At 46.4% G+C, this 23,093-nt stretch overlaps 1 protein-coding gene across 1 annotated transcript in view; it reads right to left on the reverse strand.

Annotated features, from left to right (window-relative positions):
• Positions 1 to 20,616: 20,616 nt before the first annotated feature.
• GALNT14 (polypeptide N-acetylgalactosaminyltransferase 14) overlaps positions 20,617 to 23,093 on the reverse strand; it is a 183,325-nt gene continuing 180,848 nt past the window's right edge. Inside the window, exons 14-15 of the mRNA XM_084625285.1 lie at positions 22,326 to 22,445; positions 20,617 to 21,624 (exon numbers count right to left, since the gene is read on the reverse strand). Of these exons, the coding sequence (XP_084481411.1) occupies positions 21,466 to 21,624; positions 22,326 to 22,445 (279 nt within the window). The 3' untranslated portion in view covers positions 20,617 to 21,465. The remainder of the gene's footprint in view (positions 21,625 to 22,325; positions 22,446 to 23,093) is intronic.

The raw sequence follows: 23,093 nt of genomic DNA on the forward strand, positions 1-23,093 counted from the left end.
AAAATGATATGTGACTAAAAACATTTTTATTGTGTTTTAACAACGGTGTATAGAGAAAGCATAGGGTGGTCAGAGAGCTGTTAATCTTTAGTTGTTTTTTTACGAACCAAACCGGCTTAATAAATCTCTGGGAGTTTAGTCAATGAGCATAGTTGTTATATTCTGTTGAAAAAACCCCACACCAAGTGATCATCATTAAAAAAATAAACCATGTTTCAGTAGGATTCCTTTTCTTTTGTTTTATTAAATGTCTAGCTGGTGAAACTGCCAGATTAGCAGCTCTGGAGTCCTCTTTTCATCCACAGAACAAGCACACTAGGTGCAGTTACGCATGGAAGAATGAACTAAGGGAAAGTGGGCAGTTCATTCTCCATGGCCCGTTCACTTCTTAATCGCTGTGTTAAAACTGCCAACAACGATGACCGTTGTGGCGTTTTTGTGATGAAGCTGGATCCTACCCACTCATTTGACACATCAGACTGCAATCAGATGTTAATGACTTTCTGACTCTACACGGCCTGGGCAAGATTCAAAGCAACGCCTAGAGACTGGTGAATACAAGCGAAATGTTTCTCATTAATATTGATTTGAGCTTTTGATGAATTTACTTGGACCATGTTTGTGTCCCTCTTGGGTTTGCTTCCCAGAAAAACTCCAGCAATTGAATTTCCCGCAAGGAACGCTCATGAAATGAGAGCGATTTAAACAAATATTGGAAAATATTTAGTTGGAAAATTAATTTTGAGCTTGTAATGGCAAAAAACATGAGGCAGAAACATGACAGAGTTATGTTTGTCCAGTCAAAGAATGGAAACATACCATTCCTAACAGCTCATAGATTACTGAATGCTCCTACTGAACTTAGGTCCCATCCAAAGGCCACTGAAGCCAATGGAGAGACTGTCTTTGACATTAATGGGTTTTGGATTAAATCCTTTGGCTGCAAGCTCTTTGGGGCAAGAATCTTGTCTCCCAATGTGTTTATGCAGCACCTAGCACAATGGTGGCCTGGTCCTGAGTGGGTGCTACAGCAATTCAAATAAGCATGAATGAGCTGCGGAGAAAGTCATTTTCTGAACTTATCAAACAATGGATAAAAGGCAAGAATTCAGATAAGGCAAATTTCATGGACAGAAATTGGTGAAATGTGTCAGTAAGATATTTGTTGCAAATTATTCACTCCAAGAGGTGAAAGAGCTTGCATCCAGTTGCCGGTCCCCAAACCATCCAGTCATGACACCCAATGACTGTCGTAGAGAACAAAGCTTAAAGAGTGACTGTTCTAAAGCAGTCCCCTTCCTTGCTGAATGGGAACAGTAAGAAACCAGCACCTCCCATCTGTCTGCCACTGCCAGAAGCGCTGAGTATGTGGAGCAGTGATAAGGGATACGTATCCTAGGGCAACTGGCGAAGGCTGAAAATCATGGTGTTCCAAATGTACAGGACTCCATGGGAGATGCTCCTCCTACTCCAGCCTTCTCTGTGCAATGGACCAGTTTTGTCCATGCAGTCTTGTACCATTAAAAAGGATCTCTTCCATTTACATTGCATCTTTCGTCACAAAGGCCCCCAAACTCGGATACATAAAAGAGTCAGACGTACCCCACCACAGAACCTTGTGTGAATGTGTCGGGGAGAGAGGGGAAGGTAGAGCTGGGTTGACATCAATCAGGTCAGGCAGAAAACTATGTTCAGCAAGCTGCATAATAATGGAGAATTTTGGCAAAGGGTCCTAAGGAGCTTTTTGTCTGCTGGCCCTAGTATCTTCTCTCAACAGGCCTGATGCGAGGGTCACATTAATACATGCGTGATCCTGCTGTTCATGTCTGACCGTGGTCTTTAAGCTCATTTGTCAGTTCTGATGCTAATCACCGTGTGCATGAGGCAGGTAGCTGCCCTGGTGCTCCTCTGTGTCCAACAGCCATCCCCCTCAGCCAGGGATGAGCTGCCAAAATCTTAACAACCGGTTCCCTCCTCGCCCCATGAGGTGGTCGTGGCTCACCCCTACCCCCCGGGACTCCTGCCTCATCCAACCCTCTGCGTTCCTTGACGCCCCCCTCCCCTGGGACCCCTGCCCCATCTACCCCCCTCCCCTGTCCCCTGACTGCACCCAGAACCGGGCAGGAGGGTCTCGTGGGCCACCGTAGTGGGTGCCCACCCTGCCCCTAAGAGCCAGAGGGACCTGCTGGAGCGAGGTGGGGAGTCCCGGCGGTGCTTACCTGGGGCAGCTCCCAGGACGCATCCGGCAGGTCCCTCTGGCTCCTAGGGGCAGGGGAGCGTAGCTAGGGGGGAGCAGGGGGAGCGGCCGCTCCCCCCACTGATCACATCAAAAGTGGTGCCTTAGGCGCCGACTCCGTGGGTGCTCCAGGGCTGGAGCACCCACGGGGAAAATTTGGTGGGTGCAGAGCACCCACTGGCAGCTCCCCACCCAGCACCCGGCCCCAGATCACCTCCGCTCCTCCCCTGAACACGCCACCCCACTCTGCTTCTCCGCCCCACCCCTTCCCGCAAATCAGCTGTTCGCGCAGGAAGCCTGGGAAGGCTGAGAAGCAGGCGGCGGCTTCACGCTCAGGCCCAGGGAGGAGGAGGTGAGCTGCACGCCCCCCCCCCCCCCCGCCCCGGGTTACCTACTGCAGCGCGGGCAGCCCTCCTCACACCCCCTCACCCCAGCTCACCTCCACTCCGCCTCCCTGGGCCTGAGTGCGAAGCCGCCGCCTGCTTCTCAGCCCTCCCAGGTTTCCCCCGCAAACAACTGATTTGCAGGAAGCCGGGGGGGGGGGGGGCAGAGAAGCAGAGTGGGGTGGCGCGTTCAGGGGAGGAGGAGGAGGCGGAGGCAGAGCGGACGTGAGCTGGGCCGGGCGCGGGGCAGGGAGCTGCTGGTAGGTGCTCTGCACCCACCAAATTTTCCCCGTGGGTGCTCCTTTTGGCCAGTGGTTAAATTTAGAAGCCCTTTTAGAACCGGTTCTCCCTCGTGGGACAACTGGTTCTAAAAGGGCTTCTAAATTTAACAACTGGTTGTAGCGAACCGGCTCCAGCTCACCACTGCCCTCACCCCACTCCCCCAGTCTCAGCTGTGCTCTCAGCATATCTGGCAGCACCAGCTCCCTTCTATCACTAGCTGGTGAAGAGAAACCTCCTCCCCCACCAATGCAACCCCCTTTTCAAGACAGAGCCACCTCTCACTTTTGGCACCCTTCTCAAGTGCTCCACCCTAGACCTGTTCCTCCTTTCCCTTAGCTCTGTGTTTTATACCCACATAAAGCCTCTTGCACAGGCCTATGTCTAAACTTGTTGAAAAGTAAATATGTGCAAATGTTCAACAGCCTTTTAAATGTTCCCTTTGATCCAATTCGAGGCTTCACTTAACCTGCCTGCTGTTATCACTGGTGATCTCCCTGATGCATACTGTGTCAGGTCTCTGAACCAGAGCACAAGCGAGTCAACGCCACATTGCATTCGGAACATTTGGAAAGTCATGGAAACTGACCTGTGGTGCCCAGAAGGGGTTTGTAGTTTCATTTTCACATTGGTACTAACTGAGTCTCACCAGTACAAATTAAAACCTTAGGCTTTAGCCTCAGTTCTGCCTTGTTTTACACACTCTATTAACCCCCCACAGGAATGAGCCAGGTAAAACCCTTCAAAGGCCCCTGGAACTGATCTGGTTATTCCCTATTCTCCGTGGGCCAATGGAAGTTGTGCCCCTGTGAGATAGGTCAAAATTGGGCTTGTGGTTTCACTGAGTATTGTGTAAGTGCCAAATTCTACCCTAGAGTGCACCCATGGAGCTCTCACTGTCACTTCATGCTATGATAGGAAAGCGAAAGACATCTAAGTTATCAAGAGATGACAGGACTTGGGGTCGTCCCAAGACTTCACTTCACTCATGATCTGAAAGCCAACACTGAGGACAGCTCCACAAGGGGCACAAACTATGCTGGAGCCTGAAACTTCATTGTGCCAGCATTTAGCGGTGTTAGGTCAGTACTCCCTTCCAAAAGTTCCTGAGAGTATTCCCTCATATTTTTCAATGGATTCACTCTGGTTGCGTTCAGGCTGCTTTTGTGTTTGCTTTCCATGAGCCTGCTTGCAAATGAGTTTCCTAGCAGGGATGTCTGCAGACACAGGGAACTGTAAGCACATATTGCAGAATATTCAGAGAGACAATTCTGAATATGTAATTGTGACTAGTCACATCATAAATCTGAGATGAGGGGTGTTAAGACTTGGCAGGATGGCTCAGGCCAGCGGTCCTGTCTGAGACAGTCAGTAGGAGATGCTTAAAAAGAAAGGGGCGGGGTGGGGGAGCGTGCAAGGAACTCCACAGTGGACATTTTGCAATAACCATCCCATACACGATTGTTTCTTCCTAACCCCAGGTTGTTGGCTTATACCCTGAACCATGCGGGTTTTAATGCCTTGTAATTATTTTAATATTACAAAATATTTAAAGAGTTGCACTCATCAGAAAACACATCATGTGCCCTATTTCATTCAGCCAAGCTAATCAACACAGCTGAAATTTTGCATATTGAATAGTTGCACTGAGCTGCTCATGAACTAAAGAAATATCTATAGACCACGAATTACTAGTTGATATTTGCTGAATACTAAATCCAAATAATTTGAGAAAATCTCAGTCTGTTCACAGGTAGATCACCAATAACAACAAGAGGTGAAATTGTTCATGGTCAAGTCTTTATCCATCTTTATTATATACGGATCCAATCATCTTCTTTTGCTGACAGAATGACCTCTTCAAACAAGACCCCTGTTCTTTGCAATATCTGAGGCCACTGTCCCTCAGCAGATGTTGGAGAACTCTCAGCTACCTTTCCATTTCAGCCATCATCCTGGTTTGCCCCTAGATTCTCCATGCCAGATGGTTATTGTGTTACCACTTTCCAAATACCACAAATAGGGCTCGGTCCAACTCAGGACTTTCTGCTCCAAACCCACAGTCCCCCAAGGAGACACCATTAGCTGTAGCAATGCTAGGGTTTATAGGTGATCAGCAGGGCAGTCTCTAGGAGAAGCGTCATACCTGGCTGCAGATTCTAACTTATTCATGCATTTTAAAAAAAACAAACAAAAGCATAACACCAAAGCTAGGCATGTTTCCTTTCCTGTAGGAGTGAGTCATTCCTCTCCTACTCAGTGGCTGGCTGATCTTTCAGAAGAATCAAATATACAGCAATAACAAAATCTCAGCTAACTTGCAGAGATTTTGAAATGAGCTTAAAAGAAGAACAGGAGGACTTGTGGCACCTTAGAGACTAACCAATTTATTTGAGCATAAGCTTTCCGCGAGCTACAGCTCACTTGATTAGTCTCTAAGGTGCCACAAGTCCTCCTTTTCTTTTTGCAAATACAGACTAACACGGCTGCTACTCTGAAACCTTAAAAGAAGAGAGATTCAAAGCTGTTGTTCTAAACTGACACAAACCCAATCAAAGGTTAATCATCAAGCACTGGGGCACAGGATTTCAGCTCTTCAAACTGCACTAATTGCATACTAAGAACAGGTTGTGCCTTAGTCAAACACAAGTTACTGGGCTTGGTGCCGCTGAAAGTTAAGTGTGCGTGACATACAGGAGGCATGGGATATACTAGATGATCTAATGGTCCTGTCTGGCCTTCATCGCTACAAAATTATAAAATTCCCTGGCTGCAAAGGATTTCACAGTCAGCAGTGCGATGGAACTCAGGACCTTCTGCTCCAAGAGCCTGATCCAATGTCCATTGACGTAAAGAGTGGTGAAGTAGGTCTCAAAAGCAACAGCCCACTCTCTTAATTAGCAGTAGCCGTGTTAGGACTTGCAGACAGCTGCTCGAGAGAGATGGTCGCACAGCCTGGCCCAGACCTGACATGCTGCCCAACAGACTGCAAGTCTGCAAATAGAGCGTGTCATGACCTGCCCCTCTGTGGACACACACCATGTTAAATACCGAGGCCTCTGGGTTACTAGTAGAGCCCTTTTACCCCTCCAAACTTCCTATCAGGACACTCCCCAAGAGTATCAGGTGAGTGAATTTTGGGCTAGCTGGTGATTCTGGTTCTTTCACTCTCAACAACTCACATCCTACTCCCAAAGTAGTCCCATTAACCTCATTGTGAGTAAGGGCGTCACAGGGGGCTTTTTATACGAGCTCCCAGAACGCTCAGTGCAGACGAGACTCGCTGGCCTAACAGCGTAGATAAGGAAATGCTTCTGGACTCTCTTCCTTTACTGTCTAGCGGACGGATTGCACAGTACTGAATGTTGTTGGTGCTGGGAAACTGCCACTGAGGAAACACTGATGATTCCTCCAGCATGGCCCTTCTAAGGCCCGTCCTTGTGAGGATTCTCCAACTTTCTCCAAAAAATGCCCAGGCTTTGATAAAGCAAGTGTTCAGGATTACCGATTTTCACCCACATTTTGGTCGTTTTGGAACCCTGGAGTTTTCGGATGGGGACATGCCACGGGGCTGTGAGCATGGGCACCCTTCCCTCCCCTGCCTACTGCACCTCTAAGCACCAGGCACCCCTCTCTCCCCCGCCCACTGCAACCATGAGCACTGGGCACCCACTGCCCTTTGGTTTTGGTTTTTACTGATTTTTACCAATTTTTTAAAAGTAGTGAATAAATCCCTGTAAATTCCTAGGAAACATTTAAAATATTGAAATTGAAAGTAAAGTAAAGGGCCTTGGCACTTTCTATGTTCCTCTGCCACTCGCTCTTCCCTGCCAAGCCCTATCTTCCCCTCCCGTGTTCTCTTCTGAATCCTGGGCCCCCCTCAGTGTTAAGGGAACTTGAGCCTCTGACAGGTTGATCAGCTCTGGAAGTCCTTTTCCATGAGGCAGGCGTATTCTCTCCTCCATTTATCCTCACTCACATTTTTAGCCAACACTTCAGAGAAACCCTCCTGCCAGCTATAAAGAGAAGAATGCACTTTCAGGGCCCAGTCAGAAGGAGTCACTCAAGAGTAACGGAAGGTAGGGAGCCCAGTGCTTCAATCTCTCCCCAGCACCTGGAACTCTGGTAGTGGGCTGTCAGACCCTAGGGATCTGAGCTATAATTGGAAACTTATCTGTGAATGTCAATTACTATGCATCATGTTCTACTGGAATGATGGACGGCAGTGTCTGTTTTATCATGTGAGATAAGCGCAGGTGTGGCAGTTTGTGCTCCCATGTGTGTGTATGCATACTTGTGTGTGAGCATGCATGTGCGTGAGCAAGAGAGAGAGAGCATGCATGTACATGAAGTGAAGTGAAGGTATACTGCAATCTCTAAACTCCTTATTGTGCTTCAGACCAAACCTGACAGCTCTGCCTCCCAAGCACACTCCAAATCCCGTTACTTGTTTCCATGCAAACCTAATTAAAATGAAGAGAACTTGCCACTCACTTCCAGGGGACTGGTCCTTTCCAACAGAAATATTTGACACCAGATATGAAATTTACAGTCACCCACACTGATCAGCTGGGCTCTGTTTTGCTGGCTTTTTGTTTTGTTCACTGCTTCCCTGTTCTAGTGGAGCTCTGCTGGGCTCCTCAGCAAATAACTCATGCTGTAGTCACTGCATGTTACAGACAGAGTGTTTTCACTGGGGTTGGGTGTAATTGCCTGCATTTATCACTTTAACAGCCTAATGAAGGTGAGATGTAATTAGAAAGGGTGTCAACTGGAGTATAGAGTTCGTTTTACAATTATCTATTCAGCGGGTATCCGCTGGCACAGAACAGTGCCTTTTAAAAAGCTAGTAACACCTGGCATAAATGTTCATCATTGGATGACTTAAATGACCCCAATTCATGTTTTGTAATTGCTGACTTTCTTCCTAATCACTTCAAAGCAAACATGCAAAGATTGAGCCCTTCCCAAGGCAGCTTTACAGTACTGTACTCTAAACTTGGTTCAGATCCATGCATTTGACCCTTGCTAGTGCCACCTTATCATCACTCCCACTGGCACAGCGATCAGCAGCGATGTTGTCTGAATGACTTTTTGTCTGGGTAAGCAAATGTAAATGATTGGAACAAAAGCAATGAGAACTCCTAGTGCTAACATAAGAAAATCTCCAGATCTACCTGTGCGGCCTCATCAGTTGCAAAAAGCTTGAGGTTGAAAATTGGAAGATATTTGGGTGGATGGATTCTTTTTTTTTTTTTGAAAGATTTGAAATCATTTTTAGCACCCAGGGTGAAGTCGGCTCTAGACAGTCAGCTGGATAGCTGACTGTTATTTAAGAGATAATGTCAGGGGAATAAAGAACATTGACACTGGATAATGATCTCCTGCTGCTAGTAAATGCCAAGGTTTGTTGCCTGATGGATGTTGTATAGGAAAGTCATGATTGTTGACACTGCTGTTATTGGATAGGTGTATGCTGATTGGGCTAAAGGAGAGAAATTCAGACTGAGTGTTTTAGCCAATTGCAAACCAGCTGATCCATAAAAATACACTTCAAATTATTCTGTTGAAAGAAAGAAATTGGTTTCACACTATTTTTTTAAATTATGAAGTCTCTGAGAGCCCTCCAGATTACTAGAAAGTGGATTACTTCAACACACCAAGTTCCTTCTTCTGAAGAATGGAAGTGCTGCATCCTTAGAGTATATTTTGGTCCAAAAAGTTTTCACTGGGGTGAAAAAGTTCTAGCAGCAGGATCAATAACTTGGTAGGGTAACCTTATCCAACATGGAGTTTAATTCAGTGCAAAAGGCTAACCAGAATGAAATGCAGAGCTTGAAAATTTCAACTCACAGAATCAATACAGGAAGAGTTGAGGCCTGAAGCCACGGTCTTTCATTATATGGGTACACTACAATGGACAATGTGATGTGCCACTTGTTCATGTTACAGGTGTGCACTCCTATCTGGGGAACGGGAAAACATTGCCTCTGCTGGGCAGGGAGCTGGTGACATGAGTGATGGTGTTTACTTGAACTGGCAGGCCACGTAATGACGGTGAGGGTTTGAGAGAAAGCAATGTGAATAGTAATTGCAGCAATTAAACTGTAATGATATAATTAATGTGAAGATTATGCATGGCTCAACTCCAAGCTATCAAAGTGCAAGAGTTATTTATCAGGCCTAGATGAAAATTATTCTTGTTGAGATCATATCAGTTCTGCTTTTACGACTTGATCCTGGATAACAGTTTACAAGAATTCTGGAAATTGTAACCTGTGATCACTGGTGATAACAACCAGGCTGCTGGGGACAGGGAGGAAACACAGCAGGATTCTGAACAGGGGTGGACAAACTGGCCAGTGAAAATGAGAACAGCCTAGGTACGGTAAAATACCTTCCATATTCACTCCCGAAGCCCATAGAGCAGTTGTACTACCACATATCAACCGAATCCAGCCTCTGCTCCTTCCTAAAATCCATTTCAGGGTCTCAGTCAATCTGGCAACCTGACTGCAGAATTTATGAGGGGAAACTGAGGCCCAGAGCAGTGAACTGAAGTGCTCAAGCTTACACAGCAAGACTGGTGAAGAGATGAGGCTAAAGGCCAGATCATGTGACTCCCACTCTGTGCTTTAACCACAATGCAAGCAGCCTTCTTCTCCCCCAAAGCTGTTGGGTGAGAAAAATACATTGAAAAATGACCTGATCTCAGGATATTGCTGTTCAGGTGACATGGTACAGAATTCTCCAGGTCTTGGAGGGCTACATATTTTTCCAATGGCCAGCAAAGAAGGGCCCCTATTAAATCCTGTTCATTGTGTTTCCACTGTGTCTGCCCTGGCCCTGAGCCCCCTCTCTAATCTGGCTTCTAAGTTCTCAAAAGCCAGCTTGTCATATTTCAAAAATCTCTCAGTAGTAAAGACAGGTAAAAATTATGGGCGATAAGCCCTCATGGATCACACAAAGGGACCTGTCAGTGTCAAAAGCCAGCTCTGACCACCCAGTTCAATACAGTGCTCATGGATCCAGCCAATCACTTGTCAAGCAGGCATCCTAACTGGGGAAATTGTGCACATTGTACAGAGCAAAAGACTCTTTTTATTCACCAATTGGAACCTGTGATGACGTTCCTTCCCAGAGGTGGCTGCCTTTTAGTGGTGGATCTTTGTATACACAAAGCCAAATTCTGGTTTCAGATATGCAGATGCAGCTACCAGTGATCTATCTATCGGAGGTATTTTTAATGTACCTGTCATAGCTCACTAGGAACGTACAGAGTAATAATACTGGAAATCTCTTAGCTGCCCCCGGCTGCTATGTAACCTGCAAATACAGCCTTCCTTCAAAGCAAGAGGCACCACTGTTGGTCCCATTCTCCCACTCAGGCAGATCTTCAGATTCTGACCCTTACATCCTGAGGGGCAAATTCTGCTCAGATGAGTGCAACAGCTTCCACTGAATGGGGCCTGTGGTTTGCAAAGCTGGTTGGGAACCCATCAGGATTCCATATTAATTGTTGACTCCCTGAAGGCAGGGGTTGCAAAACTTGGGGGGGTCTGAGGCCTGCACAGTTTTGCAGCAGGGAAAGGACAGAGTGCCAAGGGCTGCATGGCCAGAGCACCAGGGCCAGCTCCGGTTTTGAAGGCTCCCTGGGAAGGGGATGCATAGCAAGGGGCAGGGTAGGAAGCTTAAGGTAGTGTTAGACCACAAGGTCCAGATCCACAAAGGTACTTAGATGCCCAAGTCTGGGGTTTAGGTGCTTAAGTCCCAGTGTTGGCTCCCCTGCGAGCCACAGAACTCCCGCTGAACCCTCTGGGGTTCCTAAACTCACTCCGCACCTCAGTTTTCAGGGTAAAAGATCCCTCGATGCCTATGTTTCTGTCTCTGAGCATGTGCAATGCTGCCTCCTTCTAGGCATCTGGGTGCCTATCTTCTGCCTAGGCCCCAGAACGATACATCTGTTCGCGTGCGGGGCCCAGTCTGGTGGGCATGCTCCGAGGCTCCCTACCGAATCAGACCCCATTCAAAATGTGACTGTGGCAGGGCTTGCCTTAGAGGCTAAGATTTTATCATGGATATTTTTAGTAAAAGTCAGGGACGGGTCACGGGCTTCCGGGAATTTTACTCTATTGCCCGTGACCCGTCCCTGACTTTTACTAAAAATATCCATGATAAAATGGGAAGGCCCCGGGCAGCTGCAGGGGCTGACTGGGAGCTCCATGGGCCCCCCCACCACCCAGGGGGGCTCAGAGCTCCAGGATTCCCCTCCCCCCACAGCTCAGAGCTCCAGGATCTCCCTGCTGCCCACGGCTGCGGGACCCTGCAGCTCCCAGTTGCGTAAGCCGAAGTCACAGACAAAATCATAGCCTTGCTTCTACCCCAGCAGTTACAGTACTTGCATAGGATATGGGAGACCCAGATTCCATTTCCCCCTCGCTGCCTTTTTACAAAGCATGGCCCACATGCCCTCTCTCGGTTGTACCCAGAATCCTTTGTTCTTTTTCTCATGGAGTCACTGTGGGAACTGGCACAGTGGTTTATGGGTCACTCATGGGACCAAAATGAATACCTCTGGTGTAGGGTTTTGTTCCTGAATAGTATAATATTCAGTTTTATTTGCCTGTAGCCAAACACAGAAAGCCCAGAGGTCCTGTAAAATATATAAAATAGCCCTATATTTGCCTTCGTGCAGGCAAGCAATATATTGGCCGTTCAGCTTTAAAAATGCACCTTGTTGAGCATCTAAGGAAGAATAATGGTTTTCTATTTAGATTGTGTAGTGTGCTGCTTAATAATAAATACATTCCTGACATTGTTCAATGATGGCCTGCTTCTAATAAACCCCATGCTGATCCATGCATTGGTTAGAGTGGGTAATTCATCTTCCTGGGCTGCTAAAACTTTAGCTGAGATTATAAAGACAACATGAATCAGACGAGTCGGCCTCTAAAATAAGCTATTCCCCCAGCTGGTTTGCTCATTTTCACACCATAACAAAATATTGGCCATTTTACCCTTTGGTTTTTGGCTCCGATTACTAATTTATTCGGTTATTAGTCACTCATAAGGGAGGCAGTTTAAAGGCATATCAATGAGGGACCTGTGGGATTTTTGTTTTGTGAAAAAACAAAACCTCTCCCCTTCCCCCTCTCCCAAATCTACCTGATATCAAGCTGTATCACATCCATGGTATTTAATAAAGAGCCTGTAGCCAAGTTCTGACTCCACTGGAATGAACTGAGTGCTCTAATTCTTCCCTTGATTTGCTACTGAGTGCAGGGAAAAACCCTATTATCTTCAAATCTATTTATGGCTCTAGCTGCTGCTGAGGAGTTGGCTTCATGAAGTGGCTCATAAAAGTCTTGCTTGTCATCCTGCCCACTAATACCCTTTGGTCTCGTGATCCAACCAGAGTCTGAGTCCTAGCCACAGAGCGTACGGCCAGAACGGACCACCAGACCAGCCAATCTGTATGATACAGGTCACCAATACCACCTATCCCCCACACGCTAAACCCAAAGTATCCACAGCCCACATGAGACTAGACTCTTACGTGCCACAGGAAGAGACGAGGAGGGACAAAGGTACACGGGTGCTCAAGGCCCTTGCAGTGGCAGTCATTTAAAATTTGGTGATAAAAAGCCATCGGGTGGGCTGCAGGATGTGCAAATCTAGTGTGCCCTGCAGCCTGTGACTGAAACATACAACTTCATTAGCTGAACTGGATGGAGCAAAAAATCTAGAGCCTGATGCAGGGCTCCATGGAATTCCTTTGATTTCAGTGGGCATTAGATCAGGCCCCTGGTGACTTATTTCTTCACCTGGGTATCATGTTACCAAGGGGGACTGGATAGTTCACATGCTTGGTGATGGACTAGGATGCCTTTCACCTCTAGGTCACTGGCTCAAATAGGCCCCAGGCAGCAATGAGTGTGTAACCCAGTTATTTCCCTCCGACCGCGTAATCCACCCATTTTGAAATGGATGGATGTACAGAGATACATAGAAGTGCCACAAAACATTGGTACCTTTGCTGACAGGCTCTGCAGAGAGGTCAGAGATTGAATGGACGCTGGAGACAGAACAAGCCTGGGGGTGGTTCTTCCAGGCCATGTCTGAGGCATATGAGCAGGGCAGTGTGGGAAAGATGGCTCGGCGGCTGACCAATAGGGGATCTCTGTTCCTTGGGCGGTGGCTGTAGCACCTTCCATGGGAACAAATAAATGGATTTATATACCAGAGCTACCTTGAAAAATCATGGGCCAGATTCCGAAGTCCCTACTCAGGCAAAACTCCCATTTGCTTGCCTAACATTCACAGTACATTCAAAAGCAGCTCTCTGGGAGTAATTCTCTGTATGCCCCTGTGATTTTACAGTTAACGAGTAGAGATCTTCCTGTTTCACAAAAAGCTCCTTTTCCTCAGAGGCCAGACTAGGACATAAAGAGCAATCTCACACATGACTGGGAGTCCGAAGACTGGGCTTTTAATCCCAGTTTTGCCTCAGACTGACTCTGCGAGTTATATAGGGCCTGTCTTTTAGCTCCCAGCCTGGATAGCTAGAGCTATTTACACCCTTCAAAATTGTACCAGCTATTATTTGCCACTGCAGAAAGACAAGTCCGGTTAAGGACCCTCTTTTCATCCAGTTGCTCCTAGCTATGGTCCCTTGAACCACCATACATGTTTCTTCTCCCTCCTGGGCACTAGACCTTTCAGATAAATGTTTAATAAATAATAGTTGTTGTCAACAGCTATGTGGGTTAGTAAATGTCAATTGAACTCTACAAACAGAGATAAAACCACACATTCCTTGCCTCAGAGACCTCACAAACAAACAAGACAAGACACAGGGCAACAAGGCAGAAGAAGGAATCAGAAGAAGCCCTGTGGAGTTGCCATGAACTCAAGGGAGGAAGGCCTACTTGAAGACAAAGGATTGCTGGAGGAGGGTGTGTCCGCTTGGTGAATGAGGGGAGGGATCATTCCATGTGTGTAGGAGATAGCATGGTATAAAGATAGAAGATACAAAGCTGAGAGGGGAAAGAAGAAAGCTGGAGGAGTGTGATAAGAGACTGGGAAGCGAGAGGTGAGAACAGAGATAAATGGGGACAGGTTGTGCAGAGACTTGCACCGACCCCGAAGAGGTTGAATCAGATATGTTAAAATCTAGGAGGCCAATGGAGGGATTCAAAAGGGGTGGGAGGAGGAAGATGGCTTTAACAGCAGCCTTTTGGACAGACCGGAGGAGGGAAAAGGCAAAGGCAGATAGGAGAAGATTGCACAAACCTAAGTGGGAGAAAAGCAGGGTGTGCACAGGCCCCTCCATAGTTGCTGCTTATCAGAGTCTTTCTCAAATGATTTCTAGCAGTTTAGACCGAGCTTTCTGGACCTAGCTTCTGATCATGACAAGAGGTTACAGAGTTGCGCTTGTCTCAGTGGTTTGCTATGGTTAAACCTCCACATCCTCTGGGTTGTCACACCAGACATCGGGAGTCTTTGTAACAAGATCAGGAAATATGACACCGAAGTTCTGAATCAGAGCAAACAGACGCATCTCGTTTCAGAGTTGGCTCACGGATGGGTAGAGAGCAGATCGGCTGTAAGAAATTCCCTTTATTGTGCAACTTGTTATTCACGCTAGGGTGAAAACAGTTTCAAAGGTGATCCCGTGCACTCCGAGGGATATCTTCTTATAGCTAACTTATTTTATACAAACCAAATTGGTTTTTGCTTCAAACGTCTCTCCGCAAAGGAAAAATCAATTTCAAGTTACAATGGCTGTGATCTTTCAAGCTAAAGATCCATTGCAAATGTGTTAAGCAGTGGGGATGCAGTGCAGTGTAGCCTGAATGTGTAAAGTGCGTGTCCACACACTGCTGTGCTCAGATCAAGGTTTGGGTTTTCACCCCCACAACGCTAGGGGTTAAAATACATCATTAAAGATACTGGAAACTGTCATCTGAACAGGCGTGGATCATTTCTACAAAGCTGAGATGAGGAGCTGCATTACCGAGCTTCCTCTGCAAAGAGGCACAAAGAGACACTTGGGGGGGCTTTCATTGTTCAAATCATGTCTCATTGGCCATAGTCTGTTTGCAGCATGCTCAGTAATGCATGATTAAAGTGTGATGCAAACATACTGTACCTTTAAGAATGGAGGCATTGCAATGCAGACCAAAACCCCAAATCCAGTAGAATTGGAGTTTCATCACAAACCTGGAACTTGGGCCAAGTTAATTTTGACCGTGAGAGGGCTAAATCAGGACTGAATTTTGGCTTCAGGTGGAAATGATTTCAATCCACAGCTACAGGGACAGATTGCAGCTGACCCTACCTGCCCCCTAAGGGACTGAGGCAATCAAGATACCCCTCACCCCCTGAGAGTGTTACCTGAAATGCAGGTTACAGCTCTGCCAACACAAACCACTGAGTTTCACCCATCTGTAATAAGCTGCCAATCAGTTGTGTAAGATGAAGGCCAGTTACAGCCAGAGCAGATGGAAAGCTTGTGCACGAATAAGTGCGAAATTAATGCTGGCAGGTGAAATGCTACATTTAAAAAGAAAACAAACCTTTGACCTGTGTTACTGGAATTATTAAAACTAAGCTATTTTTAACGTTTTGTTTTGATGTGGGTTGTACATTTTTTTTGCACGTCTCTCAATCTGACCAATGGAAATGAACTAGTCAGTTTTTTTTTGTTTAGAACCAATTTCACTTTTAGGCTTTCATATCCTAGCTCAAGGCTACAGCATTGGGGCTGCAAAGAAAACAGGAGGAGGTTTGTTTAGCATAACCTAACATCCGTTTCCACTGAATTTTATTCCCCAGAAAAAAACATTTCTGTTGGAGTTAGGGTTTCAGAACTGTATTAACTTGGGACCAGACCTGACCTGACACTTTAAATACTTGTTTTATATGAAATTGTGTGTTTTTTTTTCTTTTTTGGCACAACTAGATTCAGAAGTGATGTATTTACATGAACATTTTTCACTCAAATCTACTACATGGCTGTATATGTGTATTACATACAGAGGGAGACATCAGTTAGCATGGCGACATATATAAAGAACAGGTGTGCGTTTGGTGGAGGGGATTTTTGAAAGGGGGTTTGAACAAACATATCCATGAATGCAGACCATAGTTTTTGTGAATCACAAAGCACCAGTTTGGACTTCCTTAATAGGGCTAGCTGTTATTTAACACCAAAGATGAAAAGAAGCTAGAGAGAAAAAGCAGCAGTCTTACCAGCAAACATCCCAGCAGCTCAAGAGCACCTCCATCTTCAGCCTAATCCAGATTTTAATTAGACTCAATTAGAAAGCATGTGCAAACCATCAACTGTGACAATGTTTTACTCTTAAATGGTTCCTAGGCACTTCTAGCCAATAACACAGCAGACATGGAAATTCTAACTCCATTAAAGTTGTCCCCTTGGGCTTCAGTTTAACAGTGATACTTAGACCTCACTCTTTCAGGAGCCAAATTAATGATCAGCATTACCCCCAAGAGCCACAGTAGTGTCAATTCATTGATTCATTTACTATTTAGATATGTATAATTCTCACAGCAAAATGACTGACCAAGTATTCCACAATTGGCTATTAACATAAAAGCATCCTGACTGATTAATAATTAAATCACACAATGTTTTAATATCATGTGCTGAAAAGAGCCACTTGTGGCTCCCAAGTCTCTGTCAGAGTATCACTGGTTTAACCTACCTGCATGTTCCGGTATTAATTAACCCAACAGCTGATGGACTAAACATTGTGTAAAACTCTCTCTGTGTAGATAACATTGAAACCAGAGCTGAGAACATAATTAAGAATAACTTAACCAGAAAAATAAGCCTTAGTTTCTTTTTCTAGTTGTGAATTGACCCTTACCTTTAGCAGTTCATGATTCTCTTGAATTTGTTATTACAATTGTTTTCTTTATAATGCCTATGAATAATTCTTGGTCTGTAGTTTGATGTCTGAATAGTCAATGTCCAAAATATGAATGGGGCAGGTTAAATTTGATAGGACACATAAATCCTATTGTAACTAGGGGTAGTTTTAGGGGCAGGCTATGAGGGCAGCTGGGCTCGGTGGCAACTTCTAGGGGGTGCCATACCACTTGGCTTTTTGGGAGGGGGGGGGCAAAACACCTAGGGTGGCTCCTCATTGTACCCCTGTGGCCAGTGGTTTATCTGTCTGATCCATAAAGGATGTGAGACTGTTACAGCAATAGAGCCTGGCTCCTTAGCTCAAGCTATAGAGATTAGCATACTTTAGCTCTGAAGTTTGCTCGTATAGTCTTTTGTGTGCTGGACAAGGGGGTGGCTGCCAACATATGGTATAATAACACTTGGCACTCCACCAGTTCAAAGGACTTTATGATCATTAACTAAGTCTCGCAAAACCTGTGTGAGATAGGTATGTAGTATTCCTATTTTACAGATGGGGGAACTGAGTCCGCACTGAAACCACTACTGCAACTAGTGAAAGAAGCAGGATGAGAACTCAGCACATTTGACACCTAGGCACTTTCCTCTGGACCACATGCCCACTCTATGTTAGGTCTTTTCCATCACTGGATAATCATAAATCTTCAAGTCAGAGTTCCTGTGTAGCCCCTTCATTTCTGAGTTACAAATTCACTTTCCATTTATTTTCCCCAACAACTGAGTAAAATTTGGTGTTTCAGCCACTGCTCTTAGCCTTAAACTCCATTGCTATGCTACTGACAGAAGGTGAAGGCAAAATGGCCTGAAATCAGGGGAACCAAATGACGATTTTGGGGAGGTGGGGAGTGTCTGGTTCCCCACTTCACACCATCTTTCAGATTAGCTCTCATTAGGACATCAATATATTTTATAATTATATTGTTAACATAAGTTGTTCACCCAGGGTAGCTCATTTTAAAAGCAGCAGAAGTCTGTGTCCTTCTCTGAGTTTCCTGCTTTGGATCCAATTTTCCAGACGGCTTCCACTCAGGCACAAGGACAAGTGACTTACCCAAAGGTCACAAGCCCAGCCAGGATTAGAACCTTATCTTCTCTTCCTCGATCAGTGTAAAAAACTGCCAAATAGCATTGCTGCTGAGAGCACAGAGGTATAAATATTAGAGCCTATTTAGACACCTTGTCAACGGTCTCCCAGCTCCCAGTTTATGGCAGGTGGAATCGTAATAAATATGAAGGGGAAAAAACAAACATTAAAAAAGCAAGTTAATCTGTAGCCAGAATATTTTAACAAGGTAATTAAACCTGTGGGGCTGAGTTGGATTTCACCAACGCTTGCTTTTCTCCTGACATCCAAAGGAAGGCTTTTTGTGAGAGCAGTAAAGAGAACATTCGCAAAGTGCTGGAGAGCTGCATGACTGCTCACATTGAGTGTCATGGGAGTCGCGCTGACATTGCTCTAACTATGTTGCTGATCTCGCGCGCTGGGCCACGAAACAGGCTTCAGATAAAGGGCTGCATGGTGGACATGGGGGATGGACTCATCCCTCCAGGCTGTTCTGTGGTTGCTTCTGCTGCCTCATCACTGCAACATACTTTGCAGCTGCTGTGCCTGCACTAGGTGGGTGGAGGGCTGGCTGATGTGTTGTTGCAATTCCACAGCCACCCACCACACCTACGTCCAGCTTATCTGTGCCAAGCCTTCTCATGGATGCCTGATGGAGCACCTGTGTGGCCCAGCTCTACGGTCACAGGGGCTGCAGAGCCTATCTTTATGCTCGCTGTCTCCTACCCCCAACCATCTCATAGCAGCTGCACTGCAATTAGCGCCTTCTACAAACCTGACTTGGCTCAGGGGGTTAGACCCCTGGAATAGTATTCAGTTCTACCTCACCATATCAGGGAAGGGAAGTGAATTTGAACCAAGAGCTTCTTCTAACATACATTTACATACCTAGACATAAAGGCACATGCACACCTATGTACGTACAAATGCACATACACTTCACATCTATACACAAATGCAAGTGCATGCACACATATGTACCGACACATCAATGGACACATGTACACGAACACACATATATACACATACACCTGTGCACTTGTGCAGTAAGGTAGCGCTTTGATTTTCTGCTAAGGTGAAAAACAGGGTTTGTTGTCCAAAACACTGGTTTTGGCCATCAGCAACATGGATGTTTTGAACCCAAGGTGGGAAATGATTTGTTATTTGCACAATAGTTTATTCACCCAGTTCTGGGTGGGAGCAAACCTGCTAAAGCAGAGAATTCCAGATTTAGACCCAAAGTCAAGTTGTTAATCGAATGCCTGCAGAATGGTGGAGAGCAGCGGCAGGAGTTCTCACCAAAAATGGCAAAGACAGCATTTTGCCTGCTTATTTTGCAGGGAGCAGAAATGATGCAGCATCAAGGTATCACAGTGCAAACACAACAGAGGTTTGCTCAAGGTAAAATCCAAGCATTTGAGAGCTGCTTTACCTCTTGGGCCCTCCCATCACTATTAGACGGTAAATTATTACAGCCTGCTTGTCATTTGCAGCGGGAAAAGCAGTTATGATAGTCACTGGCTCAATTAAATAAGGCAACCAGCAAGGTCATTGACAGCTTTGCGAATTGGGCTTTCTTTTTTCCCCTGTTCTATTTTTAATTTTACTGTTTCCCACCGGAAAGCTAAACAATGAAAATGGTGCAATGCACTGCTGTGAAATGACGGCTTCCTTGAACCCTTTCACAATTCAAGTCCTTGAGGTTCACACCATGGTGGCATATTTGATTAGTAACCTAGTCTGCAGCAGATGGAAAAGCATTTATAGCCTGGGACCGTTTGTAAATAACAATAGCTATGCTGGTGCTGCGCTTGATGTCCAGGTGATTTACATGCATGACTCCCTCCATGCACTGATGGGAGAAGCTAGTGTAGAAGAAGCCTATCCCTAGCACTATATCCAAGAAGGTGGGCTAGGTAAACTGGAGAAGGGGGTGCTTCACCTCCAGGTCACAGGTTTGAAACTGGCACAGAGGATGGGACTTTTGTAGGAGCTTACATGATTCAGGAGCACAAATCTCATCGACTTTCAAGTCACTTAGGCCCTTTTGAAAATCCCACCCAGCGTTGTTCTCAGAAGACATCTAAGCGGGGTGCTATGTGGAATGTCTTGGTGATTCCCATGCTATTGCAAAGTCCTACTCCCCACCATTCCCTTTTGTTATGCTGGGACCTAGCCTGAAGACCAGCTCAGAAAGGACCGTTTCCCCTCAACTTCGCTTCTTGGGGTCTCCACTTCCCTCTCCCACTGAATCCCTTCACCCCACACAACCATTATCTTGGCATTTTACATCTGGCCAATGCCTGCTTTCTGGAACCTAAACACGTTACCTCTATCATGTCCAGGAGCACTAATGACCACAGGGGAGAGAGAACCCTCAGGGATCTCCTGAGTTGGGGCTTTCTGCTCAGCGATGCAGCTGGGGGAAACCCAAATCCTTCCTTAATCACTCACATTCTGGGAGGCAGCAACAGCATTGGCGTGGTTTTCCTCTCTCCTGCTCTCTACAACAGCCCTCTGGGTGACCCCCACCTTCATGTGTACCATGCAGAAGGAAGACCCCTCAGGCCCCAGGGTCTTGTGCTAGCACCAGCTTTTGAATTAAGCAGATTGGAAAACTCAAAGATGGCACAATTACCTTCAAATAGTAAAATATTACTTGGGTGACATAGTGTGGACATTTGAGTTATACCAGGTGTGAAACACGAGACATGTATTGAGGTTAATGAGGAATACTCAATTATCTTGGCTTGCCCGAGCCATTCAGACAGGAGACGTAACAGTGTTATTGCTCCCCGCACGTCATCAGAAGAGTTTGTAGATTTAGCGCACTCAGACATTTGGCCCTCACGGCATTGTTTGCTGGGTTCCATGCCTGGAGAGCGGTGCAAACCCTCCGTCATCTTGATTCTGGTCACACGCACCAGATGACAGCATGGGCTCTCTGTATGCCATGTGTACAGACTATATACAAAGGAGAACGTGCAATATAGCTTCATTCTAGCTGCCTGCAGAACACAGGCTCATTCACATCCATGAAAAGTGCAAGGATTACTTGGCATTTTCCGCTCGTCCCCCAGGCAACCATTTTTGTTTCCCTTTAGCATCTCCTTCTCCCACCCACCAGCCTCCCCACCGCCTACGCAGCCAACTAGACACTTGTCTCCACTTTCTCTCCAAGGCTCTTCCACCAAAGTTTCCATCTTTGCAGTAAAACAATAAATACTGTACACACCGTATTTCAGTAGGACCGTCGTCAGGCCTCAGCCAGGACTCAGTGTTATTGAAAGACATTTAGGGATTGGTTCTGTGCGGTTCTTACTCATTGACTCTATAACCCCAACTGGCCACTAACTGCAGGTCTCACAGCTGACATCCCTTCTTCGACCTGGAGCTCCCCGGCCTAACCCTTTTTTTCTCTGGCTCCCACCTCACAATGAACAAGGGTGCCCAATGGTTTTGCTGTTGAGTTCCCAACAGCCTCTGCTGTGTGCCATGGCTGCTTCCGATGAAGCCCTTGTGGCTGGTTTTGCTCGATGACAGGCAGTCAGGACATCACCATGTCCCAGCGCTGACTCATGGCTGTGCTCTCACAAGGGTTGATGACGAGCTCTCTGGTGCTCTCGTTGGTGTCCCCCATCATTTCAGTGTCCAGGCAGAGGCGCGAGGCCATGTGTTCAATATGAGAACCAACTTTACCCCATCGCTGTGCAGGGAGACACGGGAAGAGGGATATGAGGGAGGGCTCAAGGGATGGCGCTAGCAGTATCAACAACTGTATAACAATAATCACCCTTTAGATATACTGCTGGCTCAACCCAAGCTGCAGCAAGTACCAGGAGAGGGCAGAAGATATTTGAACAAGGAAATCATATTCAATTCTGTTTGCCCTGGTCCTAGGAGGCGCTGAGCACCCACAGCTCCCACTGAAGTCACTGAGGACACTCTGCAATCCTTGTCAGCAGTAGGCATGTTAAGTGGTAGCCTCTTCCTAGCCTCCAGGCTTCAAAAAATAATACATCAACAAAGGTTTTCTCCTCTAGCTCTGTGGTTCAAACGCCACCCAGGACATTAACTCCTGAGACATGGTAGCATCTGATGGCTGGCTGGCAGCCTGTTTGCAATGAGCTGCTGGTTCCAGTTGGGTTTCTAATGGGAAATGTCCTCATGGCCAGTGGCACTAAGAGTCATGCTCACTGACACACTCGGCTGAGAGGCCAAGGATTGAATGGGCCATAGCGACTCCGCTGCCGCTAGCAGCTGTATCTCCAGGATCCAGAACACACTGGTGGGATGATGTGGGGGAAGCTTCTGCTGCCATCACCGGAGCTGTACCTGCTGTGGGGATAAACAGTACTCCAGCCTCCAGGGCTGTCAAAGACAGCAACAGATCAATCAAAGACTCACCTGTTTGCCGTCACCTTCTTTGCAGGGGGACAGCAGCACTTGGGAGCCGGGGAAGAGGGTGTACACTGACCAGCAGAGCTGCTGCTGGCGGACCTGATGGTTGTATGTGTATGTCCATTCCTGAGAGGAGAGAGAGGAGAAACCAGGACAAAATCAAACTCATTGTTTTAGCATCCTTTCACCTTGACAGGTGGCAACGAAACAGTTTGGCCCAGAGCCTGATCCCTTTTAAATCAATGGCTAAAATCCCATTGGCATTCGTAGCAGTAGGGACTTTTCATTTAGGGACTAGGGAGTGTCATTCCAGTTAGTTTACCTACTACTTTGTTACCACTACACCAATGATCGGCAGGGCAGAGCCAGTCCATTTGGGCACACGGGGGCACCATAGCTGCAGATTCTTGAGAGCATGCATCATGAATTTGGGAATCAACATCTGCATAAGCCAAAGGGAGAGTCTCAAGACCTGGAGACAGCTGCTGGGAAAAGGCCCTGTGAGGGGAGGGACTCCAAGAGAATGAGGGGTGAGGACAATAGTGGTAGAAAAGATGATCCCTTTTCTCAGTAGGGGAAGAGAGACAGAAATGGTGCCCTCTCCTTTAAATGGGATAGGATGCTTCCCCTGTGGTGTGGTTGGGGGGAGGAGGAGGACATGATGTGTAGTAGCTTTTGCTAGTCACCTGGGGTGTGATCCAGCTCCCATACAGTTCAATGGCCAAACTCCCCCTGATGCCAGTGGTGCAGAAGGGAGCCCCAAATGTTTGAAGC

This window comes from Lepidochelys olivacea (assembly GCF_965140295.1).
Source record: "Lepidochelys olivacea isolate rLepOli2 genome assembly, chromosome: 3".
Lineage (NCBI taxonomy): Eukaryota > Metazoa > Chordata > Testudines > Cheloniidae > Lepidochelys > Lepidochelys olivacea.